General features: G+C 38.1%; 2 protein-coding genes across 3 annotated transcripts; both read right to left on the reverse strand.

Annotated features, from left to right (window-relative positions):
* Window positions 1–1691: 1691 nt before the first annotated feature.
* Window positions 1692–8840, reverse strand: cUnh1orf159 (chromosome Un C1orf159 homolog). The gene is made up of 9 exons (XM_083938429.1): window positions 8734–8840; window positions 6927–7007; window positions 6754–6838; window positions 6095–6190; window positions 5950–6006; window positions 5480–5614; window positions 4343–4368; window positions 4139–4163; window positions 1692–3818 (listed from the first exon to the last, which is right to left on the reverse strand). The coding sequence occupies exons 2-9, from the start codon at window positions 6996–6998 to the stop codon at window positions 3715–3717; spliced, it is 600 nt and encodes a 199-aa protein (XP_083794555.1). The 5' UTR covers window positions 6999–7007; window positions 8734–8840; the 3' UTR covers window positions 1692–3714.
* A 4664-nt stretch (window positions 8841–13504) lies between these two features.
* kbtbd12 (kelch repeat and BTB (POZ) domain containing 12) lies at window positions 13505–17300 on the reverse strand. 2 transcript variants are annotated; one of them, XM_083939471.1, is made up of 6 exons: window positions 17165–17300; window positions 15444–16628; window positions 15074–15344; window positions 14751–14901; window positions 14399–14596; window positions 13505–14305 (listed from the first exon to the last, which is right to left on the reverse strand). In XM_083939471.1, exons 2-6 carry the CDS (start codon window positions 16514–16516, stop codon window positions 14136–14138), a joined length of 1863 nt encoding a protein of 620 aa, XP_083795597.1. In that variant the 5' UTR covers window positions 16517–16628; window positions 17165–17300; the 3' UTR covers window positions 13505–14135. The 2 variants fall into 2 exon arrangements, with proteins under 2 accessions (XP_083795597.1, XP_083795598.1); XM_083939472.1 differs by lacking the exon at window positions 17165–17300 and having other exon boundaries at window positions 15444–16743.
* Between the last annotated feature and the right edge of the window lie 94 nt (window positions 17301–17394).

The following is a 17394-nucleotide window of genomic DNA, read 5'->3' on the forward strand; positions in this document are numbered from 1 at the left end:
TGTTATAAATAGAGTATGTCCAGTCACATGTAGCTCCCAACGTCTGTCCCTCTGTTACCGGAGGTATGACATTTCAGTACCTTAAAATACAATCCCTCTTAGTTTTTAGAGGTTAAGTCACTAATCAATGCCATTATTAACATGACAGAAGTTCAAGGACATGTGTCACACTTTGGATGGATCATGGATATTTTAAACATAATAGTGGATTTATTTAAATGTGGCATGTTATTTTCATGTCTTTTTAAAATATTAGTATTATTTTAAAGCAGGTCGAGGTGCTATATAAATACTGTGAAAGTATCAAAACACTCAATCCACAGATAAATGACGTCAAAGAGGGAATATGTCAAATCTTTACTACAAAGTCTTGCAAAAACTTTTAAAACCCTTTGAAATAAGAAGAAAAACATGATTGTGGAGTTTCAAAATTGCCCATCTTTCTTTTAATAAATACTGTAGATTTTTTACCACTGCCACGGTTCTACAGATCGGTCGGTTTATGCAGGAGTGCATCTTAAATCTTAAGATTTAGAATACAAACAAGTTTTAAATCCACCCTGAAAAAGAACATGGCAATAGTCAAAATGATTTTTGACTAGATGGCCCGGATGCAGGTGGAGGCCCCCATCGTGTCCTGGATTGTGGATTACCTGATGGGCAAACCACAGTATGTACGCCTACAGAACTGTGTATCTGACAGCAACACTGGGGCCCCCCAGGGGACTGTCCTCGCTCCCTTTCTCTTCACCCTCTTCACCTCAGACTTGAACTGAGTCCTGTTACCCTCAGAAGTGCAATAGTTGGTCATTGTGGTCATTAAACTAAACAACACATCCCTAGGAGAGTCTGTCACCACCTCTCTGTAATACGGACTCAATCATAAACAATTGTTTTTTGCACATTTTTACTAGTGACCAATACATTGGCCGGCTGATATTAACGTTTTCAAAATCAGAAATACTTTAATAATTATTTAAAATAGATACCTGTATTATTATAGATTTCTCGCTATAAGCTGACAGTGTGTGTCTCTTATTTTCAATAATGTTAGGCCGATAAATCGATAGTTTTTCCTGGCATCATTTACAGACAGGCATCCACAGGCAGCTGTGTTACTGGAGACGCCATTTTTAAGTCCAATAAATGTTCCTTTTTTAAAAATTGAGACTCGTAACATTTGTTCTCATGGATGTGTATTTTTTCATGATGTAAACTGAGGGAGACAAAAGAAGTATCAGCTCCAAATATCGGCTCAAGAAAATCGGCAGTCCATATCGATCATCAAAAAAAAATCGGTATCCAATATGTATATATATATATATATATATATATATATATATATATATATAGTTTTATATTTCTGTTTTGAGCCTATGACCCACTGATGAAAGTATTTCAGTATTTATAATTTGACTTTAACTTAAAGAGTTAACAATTCTGTTTTTCTTCATTTTTACTAAGAACTCTGCGTAATTCTGAAAACTTGAATGAACAAGACAAGGGTTTAAGCTAACTATTGAAACAGCACCATGAGACTTAAGGTAAACAATAATTATGGAAAGGTACTTTATTTCTCCAAACATGATACATCTTCAGAACATTCTTCATGGCCTTGAAACTACAATATGTACATCATTACAAAAACAATACATCATCTGTATAAAACAATATGTACATGTTTTCCGTTTCTGTACAACAGCACATACATTAAGCAAAAAGGGGAATATTCATGGAATGATTGCTGCCTTTTTATCTGGTTCACTTCATGTTGCTTCACATATACTGAATGACTTTTTACAGCCTTAGTGTTAGTGTCAAGATATGTAAGTAAAACTTGGTTATCTAGCCTTGTTTTAGAATCGTGTACAGTAAAGGCCACTGGATATATAAAATACCCAATTATTTTTCCCCATCATGATAAAGCGTTTCCTGGCTGCGTTTGAAGCTCATGATGGCACAGTAATCACAGTAACGGCACACAGTAAAAGCCATTTTCGTCAGACAACATTTGGCAAAAGTTAATTGTAGTCAAGTAAATTTCACGATGCAACAATAATGTTGCCATCTATACAACAAAAAAAACAACCAATCACACTATGGCAACAAGCTGTTTCTAATATTTCTTTTAAAAAAGACAAATAAAGTGCACGAGGATTCAGTAATTTTATGTTTTGAGAGAGAAACATGACTTTGTTGTTGAAAATGACTTCACCTCTCTGGTGTTCAACTGGGTCTGATGTGGAATGCAATTCATGATGCAATGCTTAATACATTCAACTTGGTTACGTTGACAAAAAAAATGAATATGTACAAAAGTACTAATAAAAGCACAAAATCAATCAAACAATCATCCAGACAGTGTCTTCTGTAAACTCTACCTAAGACGTTCCGGTCCACCAGAAGAACTCTACTGCTATTAGACACATTATTTATTCTGTTGGTCTGGTTGTAATCCGTAAAATTCAGTGCAAAGTTACAAAATATTAATAAATAGAAACACATATAAAAAAAAAAAAATAACATCCTAATTAGCAACTCACTTTGCAGAGGGAAACAGCTGGCCTGGCTGTTTAAAGCCCAGTTCAGACCAAAGATTCACGACAAGACCAGCCACTACCTGCAATGTGCTGGTCTGCAACGTTGTGAACACTGCCAGTTTATATCTATGCGATTAGACAAGATGCTGCATCATCTCCATGGCAACAACTCTCTGTACTTCCGTTCTAACTTCCGACTTTTCAGGCTTTTTTTTGTAGCTGGATATAATTTGTAGCATCCTAAAATGTAAATGAGGACACAGGCAGTGAGATACTTGCTACAGCTGCCTATCTTGTTATAATAAAGCAAAAATAACTAAATCATTACAGCACTCCCTCTCTTCATTTATTCTCTAGCTCATTCAACCCTCTAGCTTGTTGAGCCTCCGTCTAAAACTCAAAAACTATTTCGGCCAGCTGATAATTTGTATTTGACTTGACCTGTTGACTTTGCTACAAGCTGATTGGCTGTTGAAACAGATGGTGTGCCTTACGCTGACTTGACAAGCTGAGTTCCGTCGTGAATCTTTGGTCTGAACGTGCTTAAAAAGGTGACAAAATGATCCTACCAGTAACTCTAAATCACATAAATTAACACATTATGTCTTTTTGTTTCATCTGAACAAAAACCACAGAATAGTTTGGCCAGTACGATGGGAAAGTGTGGTTTTTCCACTTTGTTTAAAGAGGTATTATGTGTTAATTAGTGAGCTTTTGAGCCATTTCCCCTAAATGTCAACTATTCCTTCATGAAACCCGTCACTGTCAAACAGCAGATAGAAACTGTGAATAACAGTGTTTAAACAAAAGGAGTGATCTTGAAGAGCTGCATGAGTCGAGAAAAATATAAACCGACATGATGAATTGACAGAGAAACTATTTTATCTGGGATAATTCACTTATTGAGCGAAAAAACAAACAAATCAGAGACTGTGTCAAGATGATTGACAGGTTAGTTGGTGGATGCTTTTTTTCAAATGTCACACTCTTGTTAAAAAGGAGAAAAATTAAAAGCCAGAGTGACCAGAATGCAGCAGAAGCAGCTACAGTTAAATATGGCCACCTACGTACAAGTCAACTGGTCTTTCTTCACATGAAAACCGAATCTAACATCGTTCCTGAGCGCTCTATCCTACCTGCACCTGCACCTACACTCCCACCCCTCCTCCTCCTACTACTCATTATAGACATGGGTGGTGGATGTTGTTGGCACGGTGTCATTATTCAGTGTTGATGTTGTGGCTGGCCGCTCCCTTCTTACATATCTTGGCTTCCTCACTTCAAAAGAAACAAAAAACAAGAGGGAACATATAAATTACCTGTAAGGGAAAACAAGAGGAGACATGCAGTGGAATCACTCATACCATCTTTGAGATTACTTTTAGCATGTTTTGTGCTTTTAAGAAAAAAAAACATTTTATTTTTTATGTCCAAGTTCACCTTTTTGTGGAAACAAGCCTCTCAACCCTACAACAGTCCTCAAATATGCAACACTCCTCACCATCGTTGCCAAATACTCCTGTGTAATTACTCAATAGCTTTGCATAATCTTACAACCTGCTCAGCAAGGTCAGAGACAGACAGTGAAGTCACCTTACCTGCCGAGGAGGGAATCATAACAGCCTGGAATGGAAAAACAAACAGAAAGTAAAACCATCCCTATTTATATATACATACACACATGTATTTGTTCTACAAGAAAATATTGCTGAGGCTTCGATAAATACATTCAGTCTCAACAAAAGGCTCCAAATGTACTGTAGTGTGCGATTAGCTAAGAACAAACGATAAAATGTACTTACTGTCTCACTTGGTTGGAATTTGAAGGCTGTAAAAGTACACAAAAATGTTTACATTTGAGTTTAACTGACTGAACATCAATATCACAAAAGCACAGCAGAAACATTTTGTTCCCGAGCTCTCCAGGCATTTCCGTGCATGCAGTACTTTGTAAATCAGGAAGAACGCAGACAGACTGCTGATCCGTCCCAAGTGCTGCTGTGCAGAAACTTAACAGGAAAGACATAATAAACAGGCATCACTGTAGAGTGCTGCAGGAATGAATACTTAAATCCAGAAACACTGTAAGTTGACATGTTTGCACTTCCAGTTTCCTCCTCTCTAAGTCAGTGTTTTGTTATGTTTTGGTTAGATGCCTGAAATAAGGTCTGTGGTTAAAACAAACTTTTAAAAAAATTCACTTTTATTTCTACAACATAAAAGGCAGTTTCTAACAAGGGTCTAAATGAAACTACAGGTTGTCGCTGAACAAGCAAAATCACTTTGAATGTTGTCAGGCAAAAGCATTTACACTTCCAAAATCATAAATGTGGCGTTTGTGAAGATTATATTGCTGAACACACCGTTTTGTTTGCCACTGATCTTATTTTCTGCAATAATCGGAAAGTCAATGGAAAGATCCCAATGGCTCTTTATCAAGGGAATGGGTGATGCTTATCTGTGTTGGCCTACAAAGATATGTCTAAAGCACTCTATGGAGCCTAGTAAACACGATATGCCAACATTGATGGGAATTAGAACAACATATTTCACCACACTGAACAACATGGGCAGCTAGCTGCTGGGCGTACAGTAATATGCCAAAAATATTGACTGACCGGCTGGTTTGAATAAACTAATTTGACATTTTTTGACACTTTCTGAGAGTATGCTGATTCAAAATGCAGTAATCTTTGCTCACAAGCACAAAATCCACACGCTTCAGACATCACTGTGTGACCTGAGTAGTTGATATATTGCTTTAAAAAAAAAAAAAAATTAATCTGATATAAAATGCATCCAAAATAGGCAAACAAGAGATTTCCGAGTAACTTCGATAAAAAATAAAAGAATGACAGAACAGATATCATTAAATATAACAAAACATTTATTTACAGATTTTGTTAGTGACAAAGGAGGTGCTCAGATAATGTGCTTACCCTTGTTGCGGCGGTAGAAGATGCCTGGGAGTCGGTTGGAGCGTTTGAGGTAGAAAAAGGAGGCGACGGAGAGGATCAGGAACAGGCTGATCAAGAGTGTTCCCAGAAGAAGAGAGGCTGCCACACCGGGCCCTCCTGCTCAGAAACATTAGCACAAAACAGGACAGGGCTGAAAAACGTGGTGAATATCTTAGCGGCTGCTGCAGACGTCCTCATATAAAACAGCTTGCTACTCATGGAAAGGGGTACCGTTTTATTATCTAACTTACATTTCAAAGTCATTATAATAAAAAAATGACGATATAACCTCTTAAAGTTGGTTCACTGACTCACTTCATAAGACATTTGCAGGAAACAATTAACAGGTTATTTTTTTCTACTTATCTAAACTCGTAGAAACATTACAGTCAATATTATACATAAGGAAATTAGTAAATCAGTCCACAATGAGTGTGGATATGATTTCTTACCAATTTTAGGAATGACAGTAGTAACAGTTGTGTGATTTTTCCTCTCCACTGTGTAGTCTAGCGAGCACACAAAAAAAGCAAAATTAAACGAACAAATATGTAACATCCAGATTTTCATCGTATCTAAAAAACCGACCGTCCTTACTATAGGTGCAGACTGTTATGTTCTCCAAATCCACAGCTGCTGAATCACAGAATATGCAAACAGTGTTGCTGTTCTCAAGGACACGCAAGAAGCATCCTGAAGAAGTCAAAACAAGGACATATTTCACTTTTATTATTTTATTTGCCCTTTGACACCCTTACTTAAATGATGGATTTCCTGCACTTTAACAGAACAGACGTAACCATGAAAAAATTCACGGCTTTATAAACTGTATTTACATTAAATTTAATACAGCTTTAAAAATGTGACAGTTTAAAATGAATAAAGAAAAAGATGGTTAGTTTTTTACATGTTGCCAAGGATACAGCTACAACGTGAGCAGGCAGGGGATAATGACTGCTGTTTCACAAGTGCAGTCTATTAACTGTGCCCTTTTTCTTCAGTCTTAAATTCCACCAACACTGTCATACTTGATTCTCAGAAATTAAACTTGACTACATCTCCTCACTGTGATTATGTCTTTCAATGAACTCTGGATTTACTAAAATAATTATATGAGATAAACAAATTAATATCCAGAGCATCCTTCCCCACTGGGCCAATCTTTAACTGATAATGATAAAAATAATAGTGATCAAAACTCTTGGTGACATTCTGTATATGCGCACTTGAATCAGAGCTGTTATAAAACACATTACCTGGTTCGCAGTGGGTGTCATTTGAACATGAACTGTTGGCTCTTTGCTTCTCGCCGCAGCACTCGAGTGAGTTCTGATGTAAAGCCTACGGACAGGAGAGCATCCACAGATCAACAAATCAGTGTAACCTTGAGAAAAAACACCAGTCTGGCTGAGTGACAAACATTTTCTACCTTAGTTACAGGTGTCTCGGGTCGGATGAGAATCACAGTCGCGGCCAAGACCAACAGGAATGACAGAGCCATATTCGAACCCTTGAAGATCAAACAGATTCAAAATAGATCAGTCACTTTGTTGAGGCTCACTGAAGGACACAAACCTGGGAAGAGCAGGAAGAGCAGGGAAGAAGAATGACCAAACAAAACCCTTAATGACTGGTTGGATATTTATCTAACGCATGTTTCATACAGTATATTCACTATTATTAGGATATCCAAATAATTCAAATAAGTTGTAATGTTCTGTCTTTTTTTTGGCCAAACTAAATTTAATAAAAAGGTCTGCTAACATACTTTGTGGAAACGGTTCGTGTCAAATCTGGTCACAGTTGTAGTCTTGCTGACTCATTCTTTAATCACATTACTTTGTCATTTAAATCCCAATCTTGTCCATAATAGTGTGTGGACAACATTTAATATTTGTTTGACATCTTTTGGTGAATGGGAAAACTGATATTGTAGACAAAACAATGTAATTCCTCAGTGTAAGGTAGAATATTTAATGGCATATGTATCTTGCAGATTCTGCACTGGTACAAGAACATTTTCAAACAATCCTCAGCCCTTTAATAATGCTTGAGGTGTCGTGCAAGGCTGATTTGATGTTTTTGTTAATTTTTATTAGAGTTTATTTACAAGTGTTGCTCCCCTCCATTTGTCACAAAACAGTGAACCACAGCAGGATTTTTTTAGGTGAATGTCTGAAGTTATTGCTTATAAACATAAAATATATAAAAGCACATTTGAGTAATAAGTTAACCATCGGCCAAACACATTTGATATTAATTAGTGTTGCATCCAAATGATCAAGTTTAAATATATGCTATAAACACTGCTCATGTTGTACCTACGTTTTTTTAAGGTAAAAATAATTTAAGAGTAAAGCAACATTTCTTTTTAATGACGTGTGCTGACGTCAGTTGAGAGATTTGAGTTCAGCTGCTTCTATCCTACAAATATTGCATACAGGGCTAAAGAAGTACATTTTAAAATACTGCATAACATATATTCAGTTAGTAGTATCATTGCTAAGTTTATAGATGTTGATGATCCCTGCACGTTTTGTAAAATCAATACAGAAACAATGTCACATCTGTCTTTTTATTGTGATATATCTAAGAAGTTTTGGAGTGATGTTGAATATCTTTTTTTTATGCTGCTAACTCTGTCTACTCTCTGACCCTTAGAGATGTTATTTTCTACCATGTTAGCCCAGAAGATACACCTGAGGAACCTTGTTATCCTACACGCAAAATTATTATTTATTGCAAAATCACTACCTAAATTTGCTCCTTTCCTCCTAGAACTGACCTCTTTGCTTAAATCTCTGATCTTGGTAAAAAAACAAAAAAAGTACTGAGTCATTATGAAAAGTTTCCCCCTAAAGCCCCTATTTTAAACTATTTTTTTATTTAATTTTTATTTAATTGTTTTTAATTCTCCTTGATTTGTATATTAAGTATGTCACCAATGTGCTGCTTATTGTATGCCCTGTATTTTTGTACATTTAAATTGTTCAATAAAGAAAAAAAAAAGATCACCTCCCACAAAAAAAGGAAACGTGTGTAGCTGCTGTAGCTAGCACCTGTCACTGGGGGAAGTTAAGTCGTAACTGTGCTGTGATGTAGCAGTCGGGGCTAAAATAGCTTTGTCAGCGCTACACAGGTAGATCTGCTAATCTATTTAAATCTGTGTATCTCATCGGGTTTGTGAACAATCACACACTGAGCAGCTGCTGCTTAATAACTAAAAGTTAACTCACCAGCGAAACACTCGGCTCTGGCCAAACCCCCGGTGCCAGGTGTGGTTCAGTCGCCGCAGAGGTGTTGTCACAATCTCACTGATAGTTTCTGCAGCTTTGTCATCAGCACACCTCCGCACTTCTACCACACAGGAGGTCCATGAAGGTCCCACGGTGCGGAGCTCATAGCGCGCATTGAGCAGCCACACTTCCGGGCATGACTTTCAAAATAAAACCCTGACTCTGTTTACGTCGAATATGTGAATTGGATTTTGTTGTTGTTGTTGTTGCTTAAATTATTTTTGTGTTTTTCTATTTTATATACTGTATTAAACATTCCAATCAATCAATCAATCAATCAATCAATCAATTGATCAATTAAAATGATAATAGTATATATATAATAATCATAATAATAATACAATACATATTGAAATGTTCAATTCTATAATACTAAACATAATAAGGATGATAATGAATATAAAAAAAAAATAATATTATTATTATAATGCAAATAAAGGAGGGATTGGTGTTTAATTTAAATTAAAGGGCCACTATAACCAGTCCAAGTAATTTTCAGGTGTTTAAGGCCCACTGAGGACACAATATATTAAAAATTAAAATATTGTTCACTAAAGCACATTTTGAGTACAGCACTGTGACATTAAGTGAGAGATGGGGGGGAACACTCTGGCTTGTTTGTATTTCTCTAAACCAGTGGTTCTCAAACTGTGCCACGTGTGTCAAAATGTACATAAGAAATTTATTATACAGCATAGGTAAATACATGCTCAGATGTATATCTTTTAGTGGTTGTTCGACGTTTGTTTTGGATCTTTCAATTCCCGTTTCGGACTTTTTCGACGGGCCCTGAATGCACCCCAGCCTCGTTCCAGGAGGTCGCATGGCGGGAGAGTTAAATCCTCGCGAGCTCACTACGTGTGTCAACGTCCATCTCACGGCTGCTGAGGACCGTGTGAGTCCATTTACTACATGTTTATGTCTTATATTTAAAGCGTACGCTGCTAAATTTAAGTTGATAAGCCTGTGGTAATGGTTTGAGGAGCTTTTCTAGCTAAACGGTTAATGGTAACTTTAGTTTAAATTGGCTTAATTAAGCTAGTGAAGCCATTTCTAGATTAGCGTTAATGCTAGCTAACTGTAATTAACTCACACCATTACCACACATCTACCAGCAGCTGAACAGAGGCTCTTGTGATGAAACATCTTATTAAACCTGCTCCTAACTTGTTATCTTTACAAACAGGTAAAGAAACGCCATGACTCATATGAGGAACATAAAGGAGATGCTGAGCATCCCTTCGGGAAGCAGGTGGTTATCTTAAAGGCAGGGTTGTGCTTGAGATCCTTGGAAATGCTTGAATTTTAATGTTGTGTTTTCAAGGTTTGAAAAGTGCTTTAATTTTGGATAAAGTGCTTGAAAAGGCTTGAAATAGTACCCACATTTGTTAGCGATATAATAAAAATTGAATTGAATTTCTTATCCTTATGGTATAAGAAAACAATTTCAGTTGTTTATAACATAATACCGTCTCTTTTAACATGATTTTAATAAAACAAAAGAGTGAAGTGATCATTTTCACTGTATTTGTAGAAATATGTAACTTACCACAACTGTAAGGGGCTGGAAAAGCTTGAAAATGGACCTTGAAAGTTCTTGAAAAGTGCTTGAATTTGACCTCGGAAAAGGTGTACTAACCCTGAAAAGTAGTGTAATAACATTCGACCATTAAGCCGATTGTAGAACAATGTTTTCTCTGTGTGTGTCTGTGTGTTTACCTGATATCTGCACAACACTTCATCTGTTTTTTGCCTCAAACCAATTGTGTGTTTTCTTTTCTCGTCAAACCTTGTTGGGGCAAAACAATCGACAGAAATGTGTCTACTAGTGGCTACTCCAGTTTCACAGACTCTCAGTTGTTCTTTGGGTCTCAGTTTTGGCCTGAAAATTCTCAAGGCACATCTCAAGATATGAGTGTGTCATCCAGGACATCCCAGCACAGTTCACAAGAGGTGAGATTTATCAGCGTCATCTGACAAGTGGTTTTTGGTGATGCAGTAATATCTTTGAGTACTGAAATGGATGGACAAAGCCCTCTGGTTTAATGACATTATTACTTACATGAATATAAGCAGGTGTAATGGGACAGTTGAGGGCGATATTTGCAGGGGTATACTGTGAGAAAAGTAGAAAATACATGATTGCGGCGCAACCACCTTTCTGCTTTTGTTCCTTTTAGTAACTTTATACACACTACATATATTTAAAATATATAAATCCCAAAAGAGTGTCCCCTTAACAATATGAAGATATATTAAATAAAACCATTTCAACCACAACACATGAGATGTTTTTAGGTTTCAGCAGTATGACAATATTCAAGGTGAGGCAATAGATTTTTCTATATTTAGTAACAAGCAAATGTATTCTTATAGTGCATTATACATTATTGTGATACTCTTTAGTTTAAATTAAATGGGCTATAATGATTGAGTGCAGTAATTTAAGAGGCCATCGGTTTCATAGCATTAAATGGAGGATAACATGCAGTATACTGTCGTGTCAGAAAACTTTACCCCATGTATAGGACCATGTGCATACAGTTTTGTTAATCATCACTCAGATTATGTAAAAAAAAAAGTCTTGTGTCTCTTAACCTCATTTTTTAAATTATGTTTTTTTTTTAGGGAAGTGACCCAAAGTTTTCAAGCAGTTATCACGCTAAACCTTTCCTGTTTGGAGACGTAAAGGACAAGAGTAAAGCTTTTGGAATACTGGATAAATTTGAAGAAGACAGGAAAAGGGCAAAAGAAAAAACAGACAGGTACATTTCTGTATCAATGGAAAAACATGAAATTCACCTTTGATTTATACTTGTGGGATTATAAAAAAGAAGTAGGACTAATCGCTTCCAACATCTTTACATGTGTCACTTTGCTTTGACAGTGACTTTTTAGCCAAAGAATGTAATCACTTTCGAGAAACTCTCAACAATGTAAGTGATGATATGTTTCCATTATGTTGTTTTTTAAGTATACAGCTCCTCTTTTGTAGATTTTTAACATGTTAAAAAATGTTGCTGTGTTTTTCAGATCCAGCAGCTGGTGGCTGGCACAGAGAGAAATACGGCTGTGTGCCAAACAGTCCTTGAAAAATTTGACAATTTTGTATCAACATGTAAGTTTACTAATTTATTGATGTGTATTTTTGTTGAACATATTGAACCTGGAGTTGCTCTCTGTGTACTGTATACCTCCTTAAGTCAGTGACAAAAGGCATTGACCAAACATTTGTTATGCCAGTAGATGGTGCTCTTTGCCCAGTGATTAATCATTGGTCATCGATAATCTCCTCTAACTTTGGAAATTACAATATGGTTCCATGCATTTTTAAATTGTATGTAGTATAAACTTCAGTGCATTAATATGAAATATTTCTTTGTCAATTTTTTTTACCCATTCATCACAGTGCATGATAATCTCAGCAGTCTTCAGAGTGACATTTCCCAGCAGTTTGAGACACTGCTGAATAAAGTGACCTCCCAGAAAGAGACGATGACTAAACTGGAGGAGAGGGTGCAAAAGGTGAATAGTATGCATGGCTTATGGTCACGATTGCTGCAGTTTCAGTGAGGTAAAAGTCGAATTTTGGTGGCTAATAAACATTCATTCTTACCATTTAGAGTGGCAACAACGCAGCAGAACTTGGTTCAAATATGGCAAGCTTAAAAATTAGTCTAGTTTGTCTTAGAGAGGAGCAGAAGAGAGAAAAAAATATGCTTGAAGAGGCTCTGAAGCTGCTCAGTACCTTAGTCTCAGAGCACTCAGCCAAACCCAGCCCTGAGAGAGTGACGGACAGCTCAATTCAGACATCACCAGGGCTGGAGCAGTCATTCTCCAACATTCTGCAGAGCAACAAGCTTGAATGCACACATCTTGCACATAAGTCATCCAACCTTGAACGCCATCCGGTTGAAGTCCCCCCTCAGGGTCCGAGCTGCATCATAGGGAAGAGGAAACTCACTCTGAGAGGCCATAGGAGGCATAAAAAGAGGCCTCTGGTGCTCTCACAAAGGAGTAAGCGCACTGTCACGGATGAAAACAGTCAACCTCTCATGAACCGTGAACAACAAAACGTTTCAGCACCGCTCTACGAGTGTCGTGATTCAAACATGGTAACCAGCCAGAATGGGAAGAGATCCAGAGCTGAAAGATGTTTTATCACACCTTTCAGCTGCTGGTCTCAGGACAGCAACAGCTCCGGATGCATCACAGGTATCGAACCCAACTTAGAGAAGCTCCCAGCTGAGTCCAATGCAGGGACCCCAGTGAAACCTGCAGGCTTCTGGCAGTTGTTTACCATGGATAGTGAGTGAGTTAGACTTAGAAGATGAGTAAAGAAAGATTAAATCATCTGTGTTCTTGTTTTTGGAGTAAAAGCCAGAAATGGTTGTTATATTTATTGTTTGATGTACTTGTGACCTATGTTATATTAGTTGTAGACGTATTCAGGTTTTGAAGAATGAACACATTGATAAATTTTTTTTGTCTTATATTTATGGTGGAAGGGTGTAAAAAGCTACTAATGACAAATAAGTTAAGTACACACTGACCCACAAATTCACATTTTTGCACCTCACAAGAACTATTGTAACACTTAAGTGTCTGTTGACTTTTTGATATGAACTTATTCTGTATTTGTACTGCACTGACATTTAAAATATACTAAAGAATGTAGTGTCTGTATTAAAATAAACAGCCATGCTCCATATCGTTAAGGTGCATGTTTATTAGCATTAAAACATTTTATTATGCTTTAGCAAGCATACCAAAATAAAGAACATACAAATTGATTAATACTTTTAGTATACCAATGTCAGTATACTATAGCCATTATGAAGCTTGAGTAATTCCCCACAATAACAGACCACATACTTACCAGCATCTTGTATGATTTGTATCAAACACCATAATTATAACTAGAGCTGCAACGATCAGTTGATCGACAGAAAATTAATCGACATAATCCTTTCAGTCATTTTTCAAGCAAAAATATACAACGTCAGGATCCAGCTTCTCAAATGTCACAATTAGCTGTTTGTCTTTGTTGTACATGAAAGTAAAATGAAAATAATTGGTAGTTGCAGCCATGATTCTAACTATGGCTAACGTTTTTCAATCTCATGACATTGTATTTACAAATGATCTCTCTATTCTCATTAACATATGAACCTCTCAACAATGTGCAAATCATTAGCCACAGATCCCCTTTCATGCAGGGCACTAAAACCTTTCTGCTTGAAAAAAATGAATGCCTTTGGCCCAGCAATATGTGCATTAGTAATTAATAATTTCCCTCTCTAATCTTCCCACACAGACTTTGACCTTAACTGACAGGGGTGTCACTGTTTAACTAAGTCTGCAGGTGGGGACATGAGTCCCCTTGGGTTGAGATTTGCCACTAAGCAGACGTCATAGTTGTCATGCATCAGAGCGTGCCGAGCCACCACTGTCCATCGGTTCTCCCATGGATCCAGCTCCAAAATGTCCTTTGTTATATCATCATGGCGATCTTACGGTAAATAAAAAACAGGGGTAATACAGTCACTTGGAAACATTGTTCAAACTCTTTTCATTTGTTGAATATGGGTATTTTTTAAATTACCTGCTCCTTTGTAGTATCCACACACATAGATCTTGCCTCCCACCACTCCTGCGTTGGAGGCGTTGGTGCGCAGTGCAAGTTGTGCAGATGGGAGAGGAGGTCCATCCCTCCAGTAATCTCCATCAGGGTTGTAGATCTCCACAACATCAAGGCAGCGGCGTGATTGCCCACAATCCCCACCCTCACATCCAATACCTCCTGCAAAATAATTTTTTGTTTTTTTATCACAAAAAGCATTATTTTGTAAAAAACAATTCTTCCATGAAGAGATGCCGTTCAATTTATGTAGCAGAATCATCACAGTATTGTGTATTGCGTACCAAGAGAGATTTGAAATAAAAAATAATCTTACCTATTACGAAAATTTCACCATTGAGTACAACAGCACTGCAGCGGTACTTTGAGTACCTCATGGGACCTAGCTCTGTCCACTTATTAGTGTTTGGATCATACTCCAGGAGGCGGTTACTAAGACGGTCAGGCTCATCATCCATCCGGTATGACTGGATGGTTGAAGGGGAGGGAGGGTTTGACAGAGCAGAGCAGGTGCAGTCAGAGAGGAGTCACATACGGATACTGTAAGAGCTCAAATTAAATGTGTTAATTAAGTTTGATTTTCTAGATTTAACAATAATTGCTAAGAAGTTACCATGTGTACAGATGTTTTGACATCACCTGTGGTGTTCGACCACCTAATACATAAAGGCGATCTTTCATCTTGACCACGCTGTGATAGGCCAAAGGCATAGGCAGGGGTGCTGCACTGCGCCAGGGTCCTCCTTGCAGAGACCATCGCTCCACACAGTTAGTGATGAGAAACTGGTTCTTTAGCTTCATCTGCCCACCCAGCAGGTACAGAGTGTCACCCAGTGACCCCAGAGCATATGAATCACGGTACTCCGCTGACGTCAGGCGCTCCCAGCTTCCTTGGGCTTCTATTTTGTACCTGTCGACCCAGGATAATAATCAGTTCCACCTGTATGTACAAACAGTCATCTGAGTCAACAGACATCTGAGTCATCAGATGTGTCATGTAATATCTTACCTGTAAATCTCAACATGCATGTCCTTCTGTCGGGCCATTCTGCGAGCACCTGCTTCTCCTGCCACTATAATGTCATTTTTTTCAGTTACAACCCCGGCACACACATACCCCAGGGCCTCTGCATAGCGAGGTGAAGTGATGTAGTAGGTTCGGCCAGTCGATGGGGCAAAGCAAAAGCTCCGCTCACTATAGTTGCCATATCTTGACCTAATCCCACCGCCGTCATTTCCAACACAGAGCAGCAGATCTGTGGTCTCCATGCCGTACCGCAGCTTAAGTTTTCGTGGTGCCGCTGAGGGATGCATCGCTGTGGCCTCCAAGGCTTGATTGATCATCTCTAGACATTCAGCATCAGCCAGCAGAGCTGTGTTCCTCTTCATTGCCTCTCTTAAATAGTCACAGCTAATCAGAGGCAGACGGACCTTCCTCAGAAGCTCTGGAAGGTGCAGAAGACGGACCTCTCCATCCATCAGTGTGCTGTGTTTGACCCAGCGAAGGACCACGTCTAGGATGGTTTCTTCTCGTGAAACATTTAGGTCATCAGAAGTCAGGAGCTTTCCCAGCTGATGGGCTTCCAGCTCCAGAACCTCTTCATTTTGGCAAACTTGGACAAAGTGCTGTCTCAAGACGCGCTGAGCGTGATCAGCCAGTTCCTCTGCACCAAGGTCACGGGCAAAGTAATACACACCAAGGCAGTTGGAGGCATCCATGTTCTCGGTCATGTGCTGCTGACAGCGAGTGAAGACGTCATCCATCTGCAGGAGAAAAGCTGCAATAGAAATGCCTTGTACATTGGCATTAGTGAGAGGAAGATCTGAGCAGTACATATAGTTCAAGAGGAGGGCCAGGCTGTCTGCAGGGGTGTCACGCAGGAATATTTCTCTGTTGCTGCACTCACGCAGGCCGCATGTGAACATTACACGGAAGTATGGGCTAAAGGCGGATAGAACGACCCGGTGACAGGGAAAGCTGATGCCCTCGGCAACCAGCACCACATCTGTCAGATGCTCACTCTCCCTCATCTTCCTCAGCTGGTCCAGCAGCACCAGCCCATGTTTAACTGTAAGATCCATTTTGCCTTAACTTTTTGGTAACAATAAAATGTTTTATATTCACAATACAATTTAAAAAGTCACACAGGAAGTTTTATGCGCTCTGCAATCACAACTGGTCAGGATGTTGTCTCTGTAAGAAAACAAACAGAAACAAATGTTGAGCAGCCATCATTATCAGAATCAGAAATACTTTAATAATCCCAGGGGGAAATTTGTATTATCACATCAAACTGCAGTTTAATAAGCACAGGCTAGTGTGACCATATAATACTAAAACTGCTCGTCAAATCAACTCTTAACTTTATTTTATTTTTTTGTCCATTTTTTGCACAATTGTCAATCTTAGATATCCTGACCGAATCAAAATGTAGATAAATATTTTAATTATTTTATCACTTGACTAACCACAAGCAAAAATGTAACATTACAATCGGTTAACCATTAAAGCATATAAAACCACATCCTTATAATGGTAATGGCAAAGCTTTTAAGGATACTTTCATAAACTTCAAATTCAAGCAGCTCTTATTCTAAAAAACAATTTCTTAATTAGCCTTAGATATAACAAATACAGAAAAATGCCACTATTGTCCACATAACTTACACTCCTACAAGTTAGCACTACATCTGTCCATGTCATACAGCATTCCCTTGAAATAGCCTCACCATAGTCATCAGCTCCTCTGTTGCTTTTGGTCTAAACAGACCAGTAAATGTCCACGTTGTTCATGTGTTGTTAATATTGCCGAATGTGTCAGCTGCAGGTCTTAGAGAGGGTCTGAGCAATTGCAAGAGACAAAGATATGTGCCCCTCCACTGCTGTGGCCCCCTGAGCTACTCACCCAAAATAGACAGTGTTGTGGCAGGCAGCAAGTAGGTCAGAATGGTTTGGGTGA

The sequence above is a fragment of the Echiichthys vipera genome, assembly GCF_963691815.1.
Source record: "Echiichthys vipera genome assembly, chromosome: X".
Lineage (NCBI taxonomy): Eukaryota > Metazoa > Chordata > Actinopteri > Perciformes > Trachinidae > Echiichthys > Echiichthys vipera.